Raw genomic sequence first — 23,513 nt, forward strand, 5'->3', positions numbered from 1 at the left:
AGCACTCCTATTTCTTATACAGGTGTACAGGCCATACACGCTTAGAATTATTGGTGACTCAAGGAACCCTGGTGATCCTCGTGGAACCCCTGGAATTCCTTAAGCAACCATTGCTAGTCAATGGTTCATATTTGCACCTTCAGTTAGTTGAGGGGTTCTTGGAGGAAACTTGAATGGTTCAATGTAGGAACGGGTTCCTGGTGGAACCCTGGAGTGGAGGCGTGGCTTAGTAGTGGCGTGGCTTTAAGATAGGTGCGGCAGTTGGCCTAGTGGTTAGTGCGTTGGGCCAGTAACCGGAAGGTTGCTAGATTGAATCCCTGAGCTGAAAAAGTAAAAATATGTTGTTCTGCCCCTGAACAAGGCAGTTAACCCACTGTTCCCCGGGAGGCTGTCATTGTAAATAAGAATTTGTTCTTAACTGACTCGCCTGGTTAAATAAATAAAAAAAGATATTTTTCAATGTCATTACATCTGTTAGGTTGTACTGCCATTAGACGTTAAGGTTGAACTCTGACAGTTTTGAAGTTTCAATTAAGCTAACAGAGGTGTATGATCCCCTCAAAAGCCTATGCAAATCCCAAAGTTACCCCTTTATTACTGTATGTAATCAGCAATGTTAATATTATATTAGAATATATACTGTAAAAAATATCCAAGAAACATTTTAATTTGCACAAACTTAACATGATGAACAGGAATGACATTTAAGCTAAAGGGTGACCAAAAATAAATATCTGAATGCCAAACCTCCAATAAGCTAGACCTTCAGTCTGATAGGCTGCCACCTCTACATTACATTATTAAAAATACCCTTTTCAGAAGGCAAACCTTTTTCAGCAGGAAATGTTCTGCCTGTACGGCAACCCAAAATGTTCTTTCAGGCACCTTTACTTCTATGAGGGTGCAACAGGTAGCCTAGTGGATACTGCGTTGAGCCAGTAACCGAAAGGTTGCAAGATCAAATCCCATAGCTGACATGGTTAACATTTGTTGTTCTGCCCCTGAACAAGGCAGTTAACTGTGGCCGTCATTGTAGATAAGAATTTGCTCTTAACTGACTTGCCTATTTAAAAAAAGGTCAAAAAATAAGTGTAGTCTTGGTAATAGCAGACCACAGGAAGTTGGTGTCACCTTAATTGGGGAGAATGGGCTTGTGGTAATGACTTGAGTGGAATCAGTGGAATGGTATCAAACACATGGTTTCCAGGTGTTTGATTCCATTTGCTTCATTCTGGACATTATTATGAGCTGTTCTCCCCTCAGCAGCCTCCACTGTAGCAGACGTACCAGTTTGATGTCCTTTTTGTTAAGTAAAAATCAGGTATCAAGAATCAACAATCAAGCAAAGTGAAGTCAACTCAGAAATCATCTTTTTACAACTAAAGTAAAGTATTAACCAGTTTGATGTCTTTGTTGCCTACGATGGCACTGAACTCAGAGAGGTCCCTCATTAGGCCGTTGAGAACCTCAGCGATGCGTTTCCTTTGATGACTGCTCACTTCCTGTAGACGAGACAGCTCCGCCTCAATTCGCATCAGGTGGGCCTGGAGTTGGGAGGAGAAGAAGAAGAGACTGTGACTTATCTTTTTTAATTTCTCCTATCCCCCTGAGACACACACATAAGCACTCACCAAAGGAATAGAATGATAGATAGAACTGTAGATGGATGGATGCATGGATGGAGGAAAGGCACTGTACAAATACACATTTAGATTGATGGATTTATCAAAAGGTTACAGTAATGCACATAGGGATGGACGGATGGTTGGTTGGGTGGATGGGCGGATGGGGACAGATGTACGTAAAGGACGGACGAACAGATTAAGTGTAATCCCCTCCCTCTGACGTACCATTTTCTTAGCCAGTTCCTCAGCCAGTAGTTTGTTCTGTAGACTCTTATCCTCCACCTCCTGGCTCTTCTCGTCATAGTTAACAGCCAGCTCCTCTAAGGCCTGTAGAACCTCCTTCACCTATAGACCACAAGTGAAATCAGTAACTGACTTTATTATTGTAATTTACTGGCTCTATATGTATTCAATTGTCAAATAAATTAAATCAATCAATCACTCAATTAATCGGCCAACCAACCTCCGCCTTGGCAATGTCACTCTCCATCTGTAGTCTGCCCAGCTCTGATGACACCTTCTCACTGTCCCCACGGGAGGAGACCAGGAGCTGGGAGTTACACAAAAACCCAATAACCATCACTCACTTATCTTCGATAGCTCCTTAGAGCATAGCGCCTCAACATTTGGGCCAGTTCCCAGGCTGAATAACGATAACCATAGCATTAGAAATCAAATAAAAGTGATGACAGACTATCCAACGTGAGTTGAGTTCTCAGTACAATTGCCAAATGAAATTACACTGAACAAAAATAACTGCAACATGCAACAATTTCAAAGAGTTTTACTGAGTTACAGTTCAAGGAAATCAGTAAATTGTAATAAATTAATTCAGGCTTAATCTATGGATTTCACATGACTGGGAATACAGATACGCATCTGTTGATACTTAAAAAAAAGTAGGAGCCTGGATCAGAACACCAATCAGTATCTGGTGTGACCACCATTTGCCTCATGCAGCGCAACACATCTCCTTTGCAAAGAGTTGATCAAGCTGTTGATTGTTGCCTGTGGAATGTTGTCCCACTCCTCCTCAATGGCTGTGTGATGTTGCTGGATATTGGCGGGAACTAGAACAGGCTGTCGTACAAGTCAATCCAGAGCATCCCAAACATGCTCAATGGGTGACATGTCTGATGAGTATGCAAGCCATGGAAGAACTGGGAGATTTTCAGCTTCCAGGAATTATGTACAGATCCTTGCGAAATGGGGCCGTGCATTATTATGCTGAAACATGAAGTGATGGCGGTGGATGAATGGCAGGACAATTGTCCTCAGGAGTTCATGATGGTATCTCTGTGCATTCAAATTGCCATTGATAAAATGCATTTGTGTTCGCTGTCAGTACCTTATCCCTGGCCATAACCCCACTGTCACAATGGGGCATTCTGTTCACAACTTTGACATCAGAAAACCCCTCGACCACACAAGCCCCTAATTGCTGTCTGTCATCTGCCTGGTACAGTTGAAACCAGGATTCATCCGTGAAGTGCACACTTCTCCAGCGTGCCAGTGGCCATTGAAGGTGAGCATTTGCCCACTGAAGTAGGTTATGACAACGAACTGCAGTCTTGTCAAGACCCTGGTGAGGCCGATGAGCACGCAGATCAGATTCCCTGACATGGTTTCTGATAGTTTGTGCAGAAATTCTGCATTTGTGCAATTCATAGTTTCATCAGCTGTCCGGGTGGCTGGTCTCAGACAAGAAGCCGGCGAAGAAGCCGGATTTAGAGGTCCTGGGATGGTGTGGTTACATGAGGTCTGCGGTAAGTGAGGCCAGTTGGACATACTGCCAAATTCTCTAAAACAACATTGGATGCGGCTTATGGTAGAGAAATTAACATTCCATTCTCTGGTATCAGCTCTGGTGTACATTCCTGCAGTCAGCATGCCAATTGCACGCTCCCTCAAAACTTGAGACACCTGTGGCATTGCGTAGTGTGAATTATCTGCACATTTTGAGTGGCCTTTTATTGTCCCCAGCACAAGGTGCACCTCGGTAATGATCATGCTGTTTAATCAGCTTCTGTCAGGTGGATGGGTTATCTTGGCAAATGAGAAATCCTCCCTAACTGTGATGTAAACAAATTAGTGCACAAAATTTGAGACAAATAAGCTTTTTGTGTGTATAGAACATTTCTGTGATCTTTTATTTCAGCTCATGAAACACTTTACATGTTGCGTTTATATTTTTGTTCAGTATAAATGAAATTAAATCACCCTGCAGATTCATTTTTCATTTGACAGTATTTTTGGCTCTTTTGCCTGACAAAAATGTCAATTAACCATCTCCTGCCAACTACTCAGTCTAAGTAAGCTCAGATGGGCTGAATAACAGAGGGATAGAGGAAGATAGATGGGGAAGAACATTGGGCTGAGTAGAGGGAGGGTGTTGTACCTCTTCCTGGTCCAGCATCTGCTCCTTCAGCTTCTCCGCCAGCTGACTCTGCTGGTTGATCTCATCATCCTGTGTAGACACACAAACAAACAAACACACACACACACACACACACACACACACACACACACACACACACACACACACACACACACACACACACACACACACACACACACACACACACACACACACACACACACACACACACACACACACACACACACACACACACACACACACACACACACACACACACACACACACACACACACACACACACACACACACACACACACACACAGTGAAAACCAGGTATGTCATACAGAGCATTATGGGTAAAGTAGTTCATCATGCACATAGACAACCCACATGAAAAAATACTATAGTATACTATGGTATAAATATCGTACTATTACTATATTTTTTTATACCAGAACATTGTTGAATACTTGTTGCTGATTGGCTAGAAGGGCATTCTAGAATGGACATTAAAACCAGATCACGGGACAGTTGTAAAAGGAATCTGGACAGTTGGAAAATATTCACTAGGTGCTCTATGTGTGGTTTAGGTTAATGTTCCATATTTTATGGATCTGGCTGTCAAGCAGCAGGAGGTGGCAATTGCCCATGTATTTGTCCATGTAATGTGTATAGCTAGCTAGCTGATAATATTTGCAAACTAGTACCAGTAGCTAGAAACTTTGCACAGTGTCAGTGGCTAAATGTACCTTTTTATTTTTAGTTAGCTTGCTAACACGATCCCCTTTTCAACATTGTTTTTAAGAGTGTTTAATGCTGCTGACAGATATAATAGGTTACATTGAAATGATTGACCACATCAAATTACCTAGCTAGCTAAAGACAGATCATGTCAATTTGGCTAGTCATGTTTTTTCTCAATCACGTACAAGCAATTTTGGGATCTGTGTTGAAACGTATCTATAGCAGAACAGCAAGTGTATGTAAACTTCTGACCCACTCGAATTGTGATACAGTGAAATAATCTGTCTGAAAAATGACTTGTGTCATGCACAAAGTAGATGTCCTAACCGACTTGCCAAAACTATAGTTTGTTAACAAGACATTTGTGGAGTGGTTGAAAAACTAGTTTTTCAACCTAAGTGTATGTAAACTTCCGACTTCAACTGTAAGTACGGCTGTGATAATCTTTTTGCAGGCAGTTGTGTTCTTTTGATGCATCAATATCTATCCTGCAATTTTGTACAGTATAATATTAGCAAAAGGACACATAGTTCTGTAATGCATGTTGTGAACTCTGTTTTGAAAATCGACACAAAAAAAAAAAAGATTGAGAAAAGCTATAACAAGCTAACTTTCAGGGGATGAACTAGATAGCTAGTGATCTCATTGATTGATTTGCTTGACATCTATTAGTGGTGATGACAGTAGTCAAACTGGAACTTTACCTGGATGAGTTTTGACTCAAATACTTGTCGATGTTAAGCTCTTTCCAAAACAAAAGCCTAATCTCTGACGAAGCAAGATAAATGACACAAGTTGTTTGCTTAGCTAGCTATCTACAGTACATGCCAAATAGGTAGGCCAACCACACGTATCTAAAAATACATGATCAATTGATGTTTACTGATCATGAAGTGCATGCAGTTGCTTGCTGTATAGCTCTGATGATAGACCTACATGTGGGAAATTGTTTTGCATGGAATAACTTGTACATTTGTAGTTAAGACTGTGCTCTTCAAGAGGGGATCATATTACAACCAAATAGTTGTAACATTTATTTCACATTCCCTTGAAAATGGCACTCGGTTGTAATGTTTTAAGCTGAGCTGGAGGTCTCCTTGCCCCCCAGAAGGCAAATCGAACACTCTGCACCGTATTGTGACGGTTACTGATAACAACCTATATTATTCTACAGTATACTACAAAATTCCATAGTATGTGCTACACATGATCGAGGGATACTACAATGTAGTATAGTATTTTACCAGAGGATGCTGGTGGGAGCAGCTATAGTAAACTGTAGTATTTTTTATGTGGGAATGACACTCCACTTATGTCACATCAAGCACCAATTTCAAATAGATGTTACATTTTGTGTGTGAACCCCCTCACCTTGTCGTCCAGCTGCTTGTAGAGCTTGCGTATCTCCTCCTCATACTTCTGTCTTTCCTCCTCTGAGATCCTGATCACTATAGAGGAGGAACTGTCTTCTCTAGGCAGCCGACTCAGACCGGAGGAGGAGCTCTCTTCTCTGGGGAGCCGACCCAGACTGTCATCTCTGGGTATCAGACACTCAAGAGGCACAGCACCAGGACACAACTGATCCAGCTCTGAGTCCTCCTCATCTGAGGGAGGGACAATGGATCATGAGAAGGACAGGCCTCATTGGGGGAGGTATGGGTGTAGGGGTGGGTGCGTGTGTGTGTGTGTGTGTGTGTGTGTGTGTGTGATTTTCTTTAGGGCTAGCCAAGGAGGCCCGATGTGTGTGTCCCTCTCTTCATGTGGCTCTGGAGCAGCAGACGAAGTGTCTACAGTCTAAAACATATATGTGTCCATGTGTGTCTTGAGTATGTGTGTGTCTACAGTATATAATGTGCCTCTTAGGAGATGTTTATTTTTTTCTTTACCCTTTATTTAACTAGGCAAGTCAGTTAAGAAAAAAATCCTATTTACAATGAATGCCTAGGAACAGTGGGTTAACTGCCTTGTTCAGGGGCAGAACTACAGATTCTTACCTTGTCAACTCAGGGATTTGATTTAGCAACCTTTCGGTTACTAGTCCAATGCTCTAACCACTAGGCTACCTGCCGCCCCAGGTAGCCTAGTGCTCTGAGGATTACTGAAATATAAGAATCCATAAAGCATAAAGGCACAAAGAAATCTGCCTCCAGGACACTGTGGGAGAAGGCAATTCATCTTTGAGAGTGTGTGTTCGTGTGTGTGTTTGCCTGCTCGTGCCGCGTGTTTTTTCCGTGCATGCCTGTGCGTGTGTCTCAGTGTCTATGTGCCTGTGTGCCGGTGTGCGTGTCCGTAGGTGGCCTCACCATTCATCCACCTGTTGAGCTCAGACTCCAGCCTCTGTACCGTCTCCTTCATCATCCTGTTCTTCTCCTTCTCCTTCTCATACTTCTTCTTCCACTGTTCTGCCGTCAGCTCCAGATTCACTGACGCTGTGTTCCTGATCGTCTTAGCTCTGGGGGGAGAGAGAGAGACAGAGGAGATGGTAGTGAGGCATAAGGCTGTATGAGTTAGGTAGAGATTGTGCAATTGTATGGATTCTATTGTTCTGGATTGCCTTAGTGATTCAATGGAACATGCATAGGTAATGACTCAGTTGGATGAAAGACGTAGGAGAATGTAGTGATGTATAGATAGGCTCTGTAAGTTTGACATTACATTGTTCTTAGGAACAGATTCTATAATTGTATGGATTCACTCTCGCCAAAATCTGTCCAGAATAAGCCCAATGTGTTTATACGTGTTTAAAGGGGAAACACTATGATTTAAAACGCCAGCTATCTCTAACTGTAAATCGCCATATTGGCATTGTTGCGTCACTGGCAGGAGAGAACATATTGGAACTCCCAAAAATGTCTGACTTTACCGAGTCTGAGAAGGAGTTTTTACAGAGAATTAACTTATTTAAGTTAGGGAGCCAATAAACCTACTGAAGCCATTCATGTTTGAGCCGATCGTTCCCCCAGATCTCGTAACAGTAACAATCATACAATAACAGTTTCCATCATAGGTACACTTCAACTATGACAGACAAAATGAGAAAAAAAATCAAGAATATCACATTGTAGGATTATTTATGAATTTATTTGCAAATTGTGGTGGAAAATAAGTATTTGGTCAATAACAAAAGTTTATCTCAATACTTTGTAATATACCCTTTGCTGGCAATGACAGAGGTCAAATGTTTTCTGTAAGTCTTCACAAGATTTTCACACACTGTTGCTGGTATTTTGGCCCATTCCTCCATGCAGATCTCCTCTAGAGCAGTGATGTTTTGGGGCTGTTGCTGGGCAACACTGACTTTCAACTCCCTCCAAAGATTTTCTATGGGGTTGAGATCTGGAGACTGGCTAGGCCACTCCAGGACCTTGAAATGCTTCTTACGAAGCCCCTCCTTTGTTGCCCGGGCGGTGTGTTTGGGATCATTGTCATGCTGAAAGACCCAGCCCAGGCCCCATTAATTCTTTCCAGAATCAGTCGTCCTGGTTCCTTTGCAGAAAAACAGCCCCAAAACATGATGTTTCCACCCCCATGCTTCACCGTAGGTATGGTGTTCTTTGGATGCAACTCAGCATTCTTTGTCCTCCAAACACGACGAGTTGAGTTTTTACCAAAAAGTTATATTTTGGTTTCATCTGACCATATGACATTCTCCGAAACTTCTTCTGGATCATCCAAATGCTCTCTAGCAAACTTCAGACGGGCCTGGACATGTACTGGCTTAAGCAGGGGGACACGTCTGGCACTGCAGGATTTGAGTCCCTGGCGGCGTAGTGTGTTACTTATGGTAGGCTTTGTTACTTTGGTCCCAGCTCTCTGCAGGTCATTCACTAGGTCCCCCCGTGTGGTTCTGGGATTTTTGCTCACCGTTCTTGTGATCATTTTGACCCCACGGGGTGAGATCTCGCGTGGAGCCCCAGATCGAGGGAGATTATCAGTGGTCTTGTATGTCTTCCATTTCCTAATAATTGCTCCCACAGTTGATTTCTTCAAACCAAGCTGCTTACCTATTGCAGATTCAGGCTTCCCAGCCTGGTGCAGGTCTACAATTTTGTTTCTGGTGTCCTTTGACAGCTCTTTGGTCTTGGCCATAGTGGAGTTTGGAGTGTGACTGTTTGAGGTTGTGGACAGGTGTCTTTTATACTGATAACAAGTTCAAACAGGTGCCATTAATACAGGTAACGAGTGGAGGACAGAGGAGCCTCTTAAAGAAGAAGTTACAGGTCTGTGAGAGCCAGAAATCCTGCTTGTTTGTAGGTGACCAAATACTTATTTTCCACCATCATTTGCAAATAAATTCATAAAAAAATCCTATAATGTGATTTTCTGGATTTTCTTCTCATTTTGTCTGTCATAGTTGAAGTGTACCTATGATGAAAATTACAGGCCTCTCTCATCTTTTTAAGTGGGAGAACTTGCACAATTGGTGGCTGACTAAATACTTTTTTGCCCCACTGTATATGCTGCCTGAAACACAAACTGGTGTGAGTCTGGATGCTGCCAGGTAATGGCTAGAGTAGAAGTGTGTGTGTTGTAGAGAGATGGTGGCGATACAGCACTTAATCCCAGCAGAGAGAGCAGAAAGAGAGAATTGGACGAGTGTGTCGTTTCTTGCATAAGGCGTGCATAGCCAGAAGCAAAGGCATTGAATAAAAGTTTGAATAAAACCAGTTAATTTAGTAAATCTAGCCTAGCCTAAGACATAATAAACCATTTGACATTAGTTTTCCATATCTCCCCACTGACAATTCACCACATTCTTTATGATAGAATTATTGTTAATTTATCCACTTTTTGGACATTAGAGTTTTGGGAAGGCAAAAGTCTCTGGAAACAAAGGGACATTCCTTTATCCAATACTGGAGGGTAGAGAGAGAGAGTCCTCTCCTGCTTAATTTATGACCGGGTGTGGAGGTGTCAAAACCATCCAGCATCTAGTGAATGCTCACAGGACAGTCATGACAACTACATGACCAAAAATATGTGGAGACCGGGTGTTTCGACCATCTCATTACAAATTCATGGGAATTAATATGGAGTTGGTCTCCCCTTTGCTGCTATAACAGACTTCACTCTTCTGGGAATGCTTTCCACTAGATGTTGGACCATTGTTGTACCCCAAACTGTTGCCACAAAGTTGGAAGCACAGAATCGTCTAAAATGTCATTGCACGCTGTACCGTTAAGATTTCCCTACACTGGAACTAAGGGGCCAAGCCAAACCATGAAAAACAACCCCAGATCATTATTCCACCTCCACCAAACTTTACAGTTGCCACCACTATGCATTCGGGCAGGTAGCGTTCTCCTGGCATCTGCCAAACTCAGATTTGTCTGTCAGACTACCAGACAGTGAAGAGTTATTCATCACTCCAGAGAATGCGTTTCCACTGCTCCAGAGTTCAATGGCGGCGAGCTTTACACCACTCCAGCCGACGCTTGGCATTGCGCATGGTGATTTTACGCTTGTGTGCGGCTGCTTGGCCATAGAAACCCATTTCATGAAGCTCTCGAAAAAACAGTTATTCTGCTGATGTTGCTTCCAGAGGCAGTTTGGAACTTGGCAGTGAGTGTTGCAACCGAGGACAAATTATTTTTACGCACTACACACTTCAGCACTTGACGGTCCTGTTCCGTGAGGTTGTGTGGCATACCATTTCGCAGCTGAGCCGTTGTTGTTCCTAGATGTTCCTAGGTGGCATCCCACGACAGTGCCACATTGAAAGTCACTGAGCTCTTCAATAAGGCCATTCTACTGCCAATGTCTGTCTATGGAGATTGCATGGCTGTGTGATCGATTTTATACACCTGTCAGCAACGGGTATGGCTGAAATAGCCGAATCCACTAGTTTGAAGGAGTGTCCATATACCTTTGTATATATACTGTATATTTATGTTTTTCCAAAATTATACAGTTACTCCTCTAAATAAAATCTATCAAAATACTTCACCAGAGAGGATGACTTAGCCACAGACGATCATTAGCTTCTTTCTGGATTGTTTCAAATCAAGTCGGTAGGCCTATGCCTATTTGGGAAGCTCGCAATTTCGGTAGCCCGTGACAATATACCAAGTTGATTATTGAGTTGCGGCTGTCAGTAATAAGCATCTATGAGTAAAGATAATGTGTCTTGAGTATAATTTTAAATATGAGACAAGAGAAGGGGAAGGGTGTGTGGCTAAGATATGGCTCATCTCTCTTCAGAATGTATGCAATCAGCTGTTTCCTGACAATTGTTGAGCATTCATTGTTTTATTATTCTTTGATTGTTTATTTTTATAAATTCCACAAGCACATATGGCCTAGTAAATGTACCGTTGATCCCAGTCACATTCATTTCTGTTAATGCATGTATTAATTACATTTGTTTACTGTTCTCATTCTCAGAGTGGACACGTTGTTTGCATAGTTCACAACCTGCTACACTTGTGAGAAAAAGGTTTTGATTCATTTCATAACCATTTCATAACCATTTGAGTTGTCTTCTTTGGAGTGCTCCATGTGAGCAATGAGCATGTGTCGGTTTCTCTATCCTGATAATGTTGAGGGAGAGTGCGTGACTGAGCACTCATAGCAGAACCTGGCCTGCTGCGCCCAAATGTAGAAAAGATATGTCTGATTTCTGATTGTATTTACTCACCACGTCTACCACTACCACATAAGATGAGCCTCTCAGTAATTTTTCCTTCACCTCATTGCCGACAGTCTGTTTTTCTAAGATCCATTGCGAATGATAATAGTTCCCCACAAGCTAGGTTTTCATCCTTTTGGCAACATGTTTTTCATTGGAATATTGTAAAGTCTGCATAAAAAGCATTTTCCCACCAGAGATGTGTTTCCATCCAAGTGACTTGTTGTGGATAAAAGGCTGTGCGTGATGACATAGTGTACATAAACATTTTAAAAATACAAGTTAAATGGGTTTCCATCTATTTTCAACTCTACTGATTCTTTTGTCACAAAATAAAATGTGTGTTAAATTATAGCGAATGTGCCACTCTGGTCTTGGCACATGTGTTCTAGCCAACAGCTGGCAGATAAAGTGTGGGTATAGCCTACATGATGAGATTCTTATGGACAAAATAGTGAGTTTGTCTTTAATTGTCAAGCCAAGCATTGATCATAATGTCACCAGAATAAGATCCTCAATATTTATTGTAGTGAAGCTTCAAGCTTATCACCATATACTTTCACCACCCTGTGAAGTTCATCATAATTTATTTAATCTGTAATAGAGGGTTTCCCAACCTTGTGAAGATACTGGAGGAAACAGGTAGAAAAGTATCTACAGTGCCTTGCGAAAGTATTCGGCCCCCTTGAACTTTGCGACCTTTTGCCACATTTCAGGCTTCAAACATAAAGATATAAAACTGTATTTTTTTGTGAAGAATCAACAACAAGTGGGACTCAATCATGAAGTAGAACGACATTTATTGGATATTTCAAACTTTTTTAACAAATCAAAAACTGAAAAATTGGGCGTGCAAAATTATTCAGCCCCCTTAAGTTAATACTTTGTAGCGCCACCTTTTGCTGCGATTACAGCTGTAAGTCGCTTGGGGTATGTCTCTATCAGTTTTGCACATCGAGAGACTGACATTTTTTCCCATTCCTCCTTGCAAAACAGCTCGAGCTCAGTGAGGTTGGATGGAGAGCATTTGTGAACAGCAGTTTTCAGTTCTTTCCACAGATTCTCGATTGGATTCAGGTCTGGACTTTGACTTGGCCTATCTAACACCTGGATATGTTTATTTTTATTATGTTTATTTTTGAACCATTCCATTGTAGATTTTGCTTTATGTTTTGGATCATTGTCTTGTTGGAAGACAAATCTCCTTCCCAGTCTCAGGTCTTTTGCAGACTCCATCAGGTTTTCTTCCAGAATGGTCCTGTATTTGGCTCCATCCATCTTCCCATCAATTTTAACCATCTTCCCTGTCCCTGCTGAAGAAAAGCAGGCCCAAACCATGATGCTAACACCACCATGTTTGACTGTGGGTATGGTGTGTTCAGGGTGATGAGCTGTGTTGCTTTTACGCCAAACATAAAGTTTTGCATTGTTGCCAAAAAGTTCAATTTTGATTTAATCTGACCAGAGCACCTTCTTCCACATGTTTGGTGTGTCTCCCAGGTGGCTTGTGGCAAACTTTAAACGACACTTTTTATGGATATCTTTAAGAAATGTCTTTCTTCTTGCCACTCTTCCATAAAGGCCAGATTTGTGCAATATACGACTGATTGTTGTCCTATGGACAGAGTCTCCCACCTCAGCTGTAGATCTCTGCAGTTCATCCAGAGTGATCATGGGCCTCTTGGCTGCATCTCTGATCAGTCTTCTCCTTGTATGAGCTGAAAGTTTAGAGGGACGGCCAGGTCTTGGTAGATTTGCAGTGGTCTGATACTCCTTCCATTTCAATATTATCGCTTGCACAGTGCTCCTTGGGATGTTTAAAGCTTGGGAAATCATTTTGTATCCAAATCCGGCTTTAAACTTCTTCACAACAGTATCTCGGACCTGCCTGGTGTGTTCGTTGTTCTTCATTATGCTCTCTGCGCTTTTAACGGACCTCTGAGACTATCACAGTGCAGGTGCATTTATACGGAGACTTGATTACACACAGGTGGATTGTATTTATCATCATTAGTCATTTAGGTCAACATTGGATCATTCAGAGATCCTCACTGAACTTCTGGAGAGAGTTTGCTGCACTGAAAGTAAAGGGGCTGAATACATTTGCACGCCCAATTTTTCAGTTTTTGATTTGTTAAAAAGGTTTGAAATATCCAATAAATGTCGTTCGACTTCATGACTGTGTCCCACTTGTTGTTGATTCTTCACAAAAAAATACAGTTTTATATCTTTATGTTTGAAGCCTGAAATGTGGCAAAAGGTTGCAAAGTTCAAGGGGGCCGAATACTTTCGCAAGGCACTGTATATCCAAAGTAAAATGAGTCCTATATCGACATAACCTGAAAGACCGCTCAGCAAGGAAGAAGCCACTGCTCCAAAACCACCATAAAAAGCCAGACTGCGGTTTACAACTGCACATGGGGACAAAGATCGTACTTTTTGGAGAAATGTCCTCTGGTCTGATGAAACAAAAATAGAACTGTTTGGCTATAATGACCATCGTTATGTTTGGAGGAAAAAGGGGGAGGCTTGCAAGCTGAGGCACACCATTCAACCGTGAAGCACGGGGGTGGAAGCATCATTTTGTGTGTGTGCTTTGCTGCAGGAGGGACTGGTGCACTTCACAAAATAGATGGCATCATGAGGTAAGAAAAGTATGACAATATATTGAAGCAACATCTCAAGACATCAAGTTAAAGCTTGGTCACAAATGAGTCTTCCAAATGGACAATGACCCCAAGCATACATCAAACTATTGGTCAACGCCTTTCATCTGCAAAAACCCCAGTCTTGCTCATTATTCAGTACTTGGCTAAGGTGTTTGTAAACTTCCGACTTAAACTGTATTTTAAAATATATTTGAATACATATCTCAGGAAGTGACTACTTTTCTGAAACTATTGGATTGGTTGCCTTCAACTAATGGCAGGGCTGTATCTGGAACTACATGTGGAAGATAGAAATAGAATAAATAGAGCACACACAATCTCCTATCAGGTATGCGGTATGCGCAATACTGTCGGGGGTACGCCAAATAAAAATGTGATTCACATTTTCAAACAGTCCAATTTTCCAACGGGCTATACATTTAGGTGCGTTTTTTTCCTCACCTGAGTAGCCTCGTTTCACTGCCCAAAATAAAATTTAACTATCTAGTATTCAGCGAAATAACAACACAATGTCAAATACAGGTAGGCTAGTCAAATAACTAACATCCAATCACATTAACCATTACTCTCTCGCAGGAATTCCACTAACGTAGCCAAACGTAACTGCTGCTCATGTTGGTGTCTGTACTGATGGCTCAAAAGCCATAGGGAGACATAGTGGAGTGGTAACACGAGTGGTGCAAGCAGTTGCTCCTGACATCACTTGGGTACACTGCAGCATCCACCGAGAGGCTCTTGCTGCCAAGGGAATGCCTGACAGCTTGTAAGATGTTTTGTACACTGCAGTGAAAATGGTGTATTTTATTTAAGCCAGGCCCTTGAACTCTCGCTTAATGTTTTCTTTACTGACCATAATTTTCACTTGTCTGACCGCATGCATGATGACTAGCTTCTCATACGACTGGCCTATCTGGGTGATGTTTTTTCTCGCCTGACTGATCTGAATCTAACTGTACTCAATGTGCGGGACAAAATTGAGGCTATGATTAAGAGGTTGGAACTCTTCTCTGTCTGCATTAACAAGGACAACACATAGGTCTTTCCATCATTGTATGATTTTTTTGGTGTGCAAATGAACTCAAGCTTACAGACAATGTCAAATGTGATATAGCGAAGCACCTGAGTGAGTTGGGTGCGCAATACGTTATCCCTTTCATGCCCTGCCTCCAGTCCACTTACTGATATCTGAACAAGAGAACCTCATCGAAATTGCAACAAGCGGTTCTGTGAAAATTTAATCAGAAGCCACTGCCAGATTGGGCTGCACTCAGATTATCCTGCATTGGCAAACCACGCTGTTAAGACACTGATGCCCTTTATTTAACTACGCAAGTCAGTTAAGAACACATTCTTATTTTCAATGACTGCCTAAGAACAGTTAACTGCCTTAACTGCAACAACAGACTTTTACAGTGCCTTGCGAAAGTATTCGGCCCCCTTGAACTTTGCAACCTTTTGCCACATTTCAGGCTTCAAACATAAAGATATAAAACTGTATTTTTTTGTGAAGAATCAACAACAAGTGGGACACAATCATGAAGTGGAACGACATTTATTGGATATTTCAAACTTTTTTAACAAATCAAAAACTGAAAAATTGGGCGTGCAAAATTATTCAGCCCCTTTACTTTCAGTGCAGCAAACTCTCTCCAGAAGTTCAGTGAGGATCTCTGAATGATCCAATGTTGACCTAAATGACTAATGATGATAAATACAATCCACCTGTGTGTAATCAAGTCTCCGTATAAATGCACCTGCACTGTGATAGTCTCAGAGGTCCGTTAAAAGCGCAGAGAGCATCATGAAGAACAAGGAACACACCAGGCAGGTCCGAGATACTGTTGTGAAGAAGTTTAAAGCCGGATTTGGATACAAAAAGATTTCCCAAGCTTTAAACATCCCAAGGAGCACTGTGCAAGCGATAATATTGAAATGGAAGGAGTATCAGACCACTGCAAATCTACCAAGACCTGGCCGTCCCTCTAAACTTTCAGCTCATACAAGGAGAAGACTGATCAGAGATGCAGCCAAGAGGCCCATGATCACTCTGGATGAACTGCAGAGATCTACAGCTGAGGTGGGAGACTCTGTCCATAGGACAACAATCAGTCGTATATTGCACAAATCTGGCCTTTATGGAAGAGTGGCAAGAAGAAAGCCATTTCTTAAAGATATCCATAAAAAGTGTTGTTTAAAGTTTGCCACAAGCCACCTGGGAGACACCAAACATGTGGAAGAAGGTGCTCTGGTCAGATGAAACCCAAAATTGAACTTTTTGGCAACAATGCAAAACGTTATGTTTGGCGTAAAAGCAACACAGCTCATCACCCTGAACACACCATGCCCACTGTCAAACATGGTGGTGGCAGCATCATGGTTTGGGCCTGCTTTTCTTCAGCAGGGACAGAGAAGATGGTTAAAATTGATGGGAAGATGGATGGAGCCAAATACAGGACCATTCTGGAAGAAAACCTGATGGAGTCTGCAAAAGACCTGAGACTGGGACGGAGATTTGTCTTCCAACAAGACAATGATCCAAAACATAAAGCAAAATCTACAATGGAATGGTTCAAAAATAAACATATCCAGGTGTTAGAATGGCCAAGTCAAAGTCCAGACCTGAATCCAATCGAGAATCTGTGGAAACAACTGAAAACTGCTGTTCACAAATGCTCTCCATCCAACCTCACTGAGCTCGAGCTGTTTTGCAAGGAGGAATGGGAAAAAAATTCAGTCTCTCGATGTGCAAAACTGATAGAGACATACCCCAAGCGACTTACAGCTGTAATCGCAGCAAAAGGTGGCGCTACAAAGTATTCACTTAAGGGGGCTGAATAATTTTGCACGCCCAATTTTTCAGTTTTTGATTTGTTAAAAAAGTTTGAAATATCCAATAAATGTCGTTCCACTTCATGATTGTGTCCCACTTGTTGTTGATTCTTCACAAAAAAATACAGTTTTATATCTTTATGTTTGAATCCTGAAATGTGGCAAAAGGTTGCAAAGTTCAAGGGGGCCGAATACTTTCGCAAGGCACTGTACCTTGTCAGCTCATGGATTCGATCTTGCAACCTTTCGGGTTACAAGTCCAACGCTCTAACCACTAGGCTACCTGCCGCCCCAGATTCTCGGCCCTCACTAGCATAAAAACTAAATACAGGCACAAACTGTGTGTGGAAAAGGATTTAAGACAGACTCTCTCCAATACAACCCAACATTGCAGAGTTATGTGCATCCCTTCAAGCACACCCTTCTCTTTAACCTGTGGTGAGTTATTCAAAATGTTCGATGAACAAATAAGGTTTTATATGTAAGATGGTTAAATAAAGAGCAAAATTATTGATTATTATTAAATTATTATTTGTGCCCTGGTCCTATAAGAGCACTTTGTCACTTCCCACGAGCCTGGTTGTGACAAAAACTCACACTCATTCTTATGTTTAATAAATGTATTGTATAGTGTGTGGCAGGCTTACAATGATGGCAAAAATCTAAATTTGAGAGTGCGCTGACCCTGGTTCTAGAGGGGGTACACAGGTTGAATGTTTGAAGGGGTATGGGACTATAAAATGTTTGGCAACCACTGTCTATTCCAATCTATCTGACAGTCATATTGGATCTATGCAATATATTTCTATCTCAATATTTGGTAAAAGTCCATTCTCCTGATTATCCATTGCCCCAGGTGTACATAATCAAGTCAAAACAAATAAGAAATTATATTTTGTATATTTTACAAGTATAAATAAGTTGTGACGTTCAAATACTATATGACTCTTTCAACATGCCACTGAAAAGGTTGAAAGATGCAATTCATTGTATGATTCCTGAAAATGCTGCATCGTTTGCATTTGCAAATATGCAAATAGCAAGTTAGATGCTTAGCAAAAACAACTTAGAAACCTCTTTGTCCATCTGGGGGTAAGTGTTCACATGGTAAGTGTTCACACAATACCATATTTAAAGGGATAGTTCACTCGCAATACAAACTAACATGATTTTCAACCTACCTTAGTAGTAGTTAATTAAAGGCCGTTTTGGAATATTTTGTTTCCTTTCGACACTTATTAGACATATTTTTTACTGTTGGCATTCTCAGTAAGACTTCAAATCAACAACAATGCAATATAGTAATAATCAACGTTACTACACATGTAAAATAACTTGATGTCAAGTGTTACTGCGTTACCTTATGTCTCACTCATTATGAAAATATATTTGTTAGTCATTGTGAAGCTGCAAAAGTGGTCTACTCTAAAGTTGACATTCCATGTCCCTTATGTATTTAATTCAAGGCTATAGCCAATATGAAGATTCACATAAGAGCCCTTCAAACCAATTGATTACGATCATAATGTATATTTAGACTAATTCAACTAACTGTTGTAGTTTTTGTATCTTCATCAAATATTTGTCAGCCATCAAATACATATTTGTGTGTGTTCAAATGACTTGCTTATATTCAATTACCTTAAAACATGATTTGGTTTTCTGAGAGGTATTCAAATACTTTCCAATATTTTTTGTTTTTCTGAGACCTGTATTTGAATTTCAAAGAAAGTAGTTAAAACTGACTACATAGAGTATTTGAAAAGTTGGTATTTTCAAATAAAGTACAAAATACCACTATTTTCTGCCCAGGTCTGTGTGAATGTGTGAGTGTGAGTGTATTCCTGTGTTTTTATTTATTCCTTATTTTACCAGGCTATCTGGCTAATGTTGATATTTTGTAGAAAGCCATTGTTGATACTAGCCAGATTGCAACAGCTACAAGATTTACAAGATGACAAAGAAACAATGTAATTCACTCTCCATTATCTCATACTGCCAGTGCCAGTTCACTCTCCATTACCCCATACTGCCAGTGCCAGCCCATAGCCATACAGTATGTTTAGCTACAGTAGCTAGCTAGCTAAGGACACTGCAATAACTCAGCAGCTAACAGCAGCTGATTTTATTATCATATTAATACCAGCTACAGTGGTTACCTAGTGTGGAGGAAGTATTTAGTGTTGTGTGCATTGCATCTTTGCACTTAGCTAGCTACCATCCGTGGATAAACTGAGAAAATGCCCTATTCTTTATTTTTTTTGTTAGCTCCCACATGCGGGGGTTCGTGTTCTCTGATTGGCTCAAAGTCAACTTGTTGGCCACTGATGACCGTTGCGATTCTACAGTTGTGGCCAAAAGTTTTGAGAATGACACAAATATACATTTTCACAAAGTCTGCTGCCTCAATTTGTTTGATGGCAATTTGCATATACTCCAGAATGTTACGAAGAGTGCTCAAATTAATTGCAATTAATTGCCAAATCCCTCTTTGCCATGCAAATGAACTGAATCCCCAAAAAACATTTCCACTGCATTTCAGCCCTGCCACAAAAGGACCAGCTGACATCATGTCAGTGATTCTCTCGTTAACACAGGTGTGAGTGTTGATGAGGACAAGGCTGGAGATCACGCTGTCATGCTGCTTGAGTTCGAATAACATTGTTCTTCCTCTGTCAACCATGGTTACCTGCAAGGAAACACGTGCCGTCAGGATATTGCTGCCAGTAAGATTGCACCTAAATCAACCATTTATCGGATCGTCAAGAACTTCAAGGAGAGGGGTTCAATTGTTGTGAAAGCTTCAGGTCGCCCAAGAAGGTCCAGCAAGCGCCAGGACCGTCTCCTAAAGTTGATTCACCTGTGTTGATTCACCTGTACAGAGCCTTGCTCAGAAATGGTAGCAGGCAGGTGTGAGTGCATCTGCACACACAGTGAGGCGAAGACTTTTGGTGGATGGCCTGTGGTCAAGAAGAGCAGCAAAGAAGCCACTTCTCTTTAGGAAAAACATCAGGGACAGACTGATATTCTGCAAAAGGTACAGGGATTGGACTGCTGAGGACTGAGGTAAAGTCATTTTCTCTGATGAATCCCCTTTCCGATTGTTTGGGGCATCCAAACAAGGTGAGCGCTACCATCAGTCCTGTGTCATGCCAACAGTAAAGCACCCTGAGACCATTCATGTGTGGGGTTGCTTCTCAGCCAAGGGAGTGGGCTCACTCACAATTTTGCCTAAGAATACAGCCATGAATAAATAATGGTACCAACACATCCTCTGAGAGCAACTTCTCCCAACCATCCAGGAACAGTTTGGTGACGAACAATGCCTTTTCCAGCATGATGGAGCACCTTGCCATAAGGCAAAAGTGATAACCAAGTGACACGGGGAACAAAACATCATTGTTTTGGGTCCATGGCCAGGAAACTCCCCAGACCTTAATCCCCTTGAGAACTTGTGGTCAATGCTCAAGAGGTGGGTGGACAAAAAAAACCACAAACTCCAAGCATTGATTATGCAAGAATGGGCTGCCATCAGTCAGGATGTGGCCCAGAAGTTAATTGACAGCAAGCCAGGGCGGATTGCAGAGGTCTTGAAAAAGAATGGTCAACACTGCAAATATTGACTCTTTGCATCAACCTCTTGTAATTGTAAATACATGCCTTTGACACTTATGAAAGGCTTGTAATTATACCTCAGTATCCCATAGTAACATCTGACAAAAAATATCTAAAGACACTGAGGCAGCAGACTTTGTGAAAAGACGTAGCATACAGACAGAGCAACATAGCACAAAAAGCAACCAGACAAAATCCATAAAAGCAACAAAGTGTTTCCACACCTCACAAGCTACAGACAACATGGAAAGTGACAATACACAGCTAGGGATTATGTTCACAAATCTGATTGGCCTTTAGCCATGTCTTCATGTTTTTTTGTGAAAGTGTGATAGGTGGTGCAGTTATGGGTGTCTGATGGCAGTGTATTCCAGACATGGGAAGCTCTTACAGAGAAAGCGGATTTACTAAAGGTGCTTTTCCTTAAGGTCACCTCTCATGGCAGACCTTGTGGAACTGCTGCCATATGTTTGGGTTTTCTGTTTAACAAAAATACTGAGTGGAGGGGGAACCAGGCCATTTACGATCTTGAATATAAGACACGCGTGGGTGTATTGCACAAGATTTTCCCAACTCAGGAGCTCATGCTTTCTGAGGATGTAACAGTGATGATGGCTATTGGGCTTCCTATCAAGCACTTTGAGAGCCTGCTTGTAGACAGACTGAATGGGTTTTAATGTTGTACAGCAAGCTTGGGCCCAACTAGTCAAGCAGTATGTTAAGTGGGGGAGTATCATAGATTTGAAGTACAGTTTCGCTACCTCTGTAGTCAAACAATTTTGTATAAATCGGAAATTAGCTAGGTTCAATTTGGTTATTTGAATTACGTTTTTCACCTGCTTTTTAAAAGAGAGGTTGGAATCCAAGGTACTTAAAATCAGATACCACCTGGAGCTTCGCCTCTGACACATAGACATCTGGCTCAGTAGCATCTGTTGCCCTCTTTGTGAAGAACATGCAGACAGTTTTTTTCACATTGAGATGCAACACGAGTCACTGAGCCACTTTGTAACCTGGACCATTACAGTAGTGAGTTCTTGTGCAGCTTGTTGTTTGCTCTTTGCATGCACATATATCACTGTATCATCTGCATACATTTGAACTTCAGACCCAGTACAGACAGAAGGCAGATCATTAATGTACAGGCTGAACAGGAGGGGCTCCATTATTGACCCTTGGGGCACGCCCACATCATAGCTAAGAGTGGGCGACAGTTCATTGCTCACTCTGACACACTAAGTTCTGCCTTCAAGGTATAATTTCATCCATCTCAAGGCATCGGGGGAAAAGTTGAACTTGGACAATTTTGTGATGAGAATCTCATGGTTAACAGTATCAAAAGCCTTCCTTAGGTCCAGAAACACAGCCCCAACAACGCCCCCTTTGTCCATCTTGGACTTCACACAGAAAGCAGTTGGCCGTTTCTGTGGAGTGTTTCGCTCTGAAGCCAAACTGCATGGAGTGTAATGTGAAGGGGCTGTTGTTGAGGTGGGCATCAGTTGTTCTGCTACACACTTTTCAAAACTCTTCGACACCACAAGTAGCATACTAATGGCCTGTAGTTACTCACGTCAGCAGGGTCACCCGATTTAAAGATGGCCGTTATTATGGCCGACTTCCATACCCCTGGAAACACCCCCTGACCAATAGATGTGTTGGTGACCTTAGTAATGGGGCCAATGAGTGACTCTACGTAGTTTTTAAGAAAGGTAGAGTCCAGCCCAAACACATCTTTGGCTTTATAGTTATTTAGTGAGCTAATCACCTTGTTCACCTTTGACTGAGAAACCTCCCTTATGATGAAGACAGGTTGAGCATCATTTACTAGCACTGAGCCCAAGAAACCAGTGGAGGGGTTCTGTGTCAGTAGAGTGCTCTTTTGGCCAGGTTTGGATTAGATTTTTTTTTTAGGAAACCATTTATTGTAGCCTGGATTGTGGATAGAAAAACCTTTCACATCTGTATGGGACAAGAGATCATTCCAGTTAATTTCCTTAATTGCATTTTCAAAATAATTGAATTCACTCTTAGGTATTCTTAGTTGATCCGGCTTTCTAACAGTAGAGAGGTTAAACCAGCTCTTAGACATCTTTCTGGCTATAAGTGTCAGATTATGATCAGATAGCCCAGAAACCATATTGAATGATTTAGTCACGCTCTCTGGTTTATTACTGAACACCAAATAAATCTGTGTTTTAGAGGAACAAGTCACCCTGGTTGGCCCTTTAACTAGCTGTGTAAGGTCAAAGGTATTAGTGATCCGTTTGAGGGTTTTCCTACAAGACTTGTCTTCATAATTAATGTTAAAATCTCCCATTAAGATGACCTCTTTCCCCTTTCCGAATAAGGGTAAAAGACATTTGGGAAGACAGTGTAACATTCAGGCCAATACATTCTAGTTCATTATCACATGACCAATAAATGTGTTTACATCAGATATGTTCTTTAATGTAAATCATCACACCACCTCCTCTTCCTTCAATCCTGTCTCTCCTGAAAACATTGTAGCCAGGCACAATCAAAGCAGCAGAGTTTTTATGGAGCCATGTCTCTGAGAGGCAGAGGAAGTTGTCAGGAGTTCACCAAGGGGTCATGATTGGGGCTGTACCAAATGATTGATGTATTGATTATGCTTATGTTTTATTAAAAGAAGGGGATGGGTTATAAGACCACTCCCTCCTTACATTTATACGGTCTTAGACTACAGATTAACAATATATATACATTATGAGGTTTTAATATTGTTCCACAGTTGTTTTCTAGTTCTCTCTCTCTGCCTGTTATAAAGAGACCCCTCTGAGAAATGTGTGACTGAGACAGAACTCTGCATGGGAGTGTAGTAGATAAGACTAGTCAGACATTCCACTATAAATCAACTTGGACAATTACTGCTAAGCTTTTAGATAACACGAAAAGCCTTGTTCATATAGATGTGTAGACATGGTTTTGGTCTCATGGGTAAAAGGTAATGACGTAGGCAGTGACATCACTAAGGCTGGACTTCGGGTTTAATAAAAGCAACT

The 23,513-nt window shown here is 41.4% G+C and overlaps 1 protein-coding gene across 5 annotated transcripts in view; it reads right to left on the reverse strand.

Moving 5' to 3' along the window:
- The window catches only part of LOC110528947 (kinesin heavy chain), a 119,454-nt gene that overhangs the window by 46,442 nt on the left and 49,499 nt on the right, over window positions 1-23,513 (reverse strand). For all 5 annotated transcript variants that reach the window (XR_005052573.1, XM_036983177.1, XM_036983178.1 and 2 more), the window contains 6 exons: window positions 7,053-7,201; window positions 6,121-6,353; window positions 4,024-4,092; window positions 2,089-2,175; window positions 1,851-1,970; window positions 1,398-1,544 (listed from right to left, as the gene is read on the reverse strand). Coding sequence is in view for 4 of the 5 variants with exons in the window: in XM_036983177.1 (XP_036839072.1) it covers window positions 1,398-1,544; window positions 1,851-1,970; window positions 2,089-2,175; window positions 4,024-4,092; window positions 6,121-6,353; window positions 7,053-7,201 (805 nt within the window). In the remaining variant the exon portion in view is untranslated. The remainder of the gene's footprint in view (window positions 1-1,397; window positions 1,545-1,850; window positions 1,971-2,088; window positions 2,176-4,023; window positions 4,093-6,120; window positions 6,354-7,052; window positions 7,202-23,513) is intronic.

The sequence above is a fragment of the Oncorhynchus mykiss genome, chromosome 7 (assembly GCF_013265735.2).
Source record: "Oncorhynchus mykiss isolate Arlee chromosome 7, USDA_OmykA_1.1, whole genome shotgun sequence".
NCBI classification, from domain to species: Eukaryota; Metazoa; Chordata; class Actinopteri; order Salmoniformes; family Salmonidae; genus Oncorhynchus; species Oncorhynchus mykiss.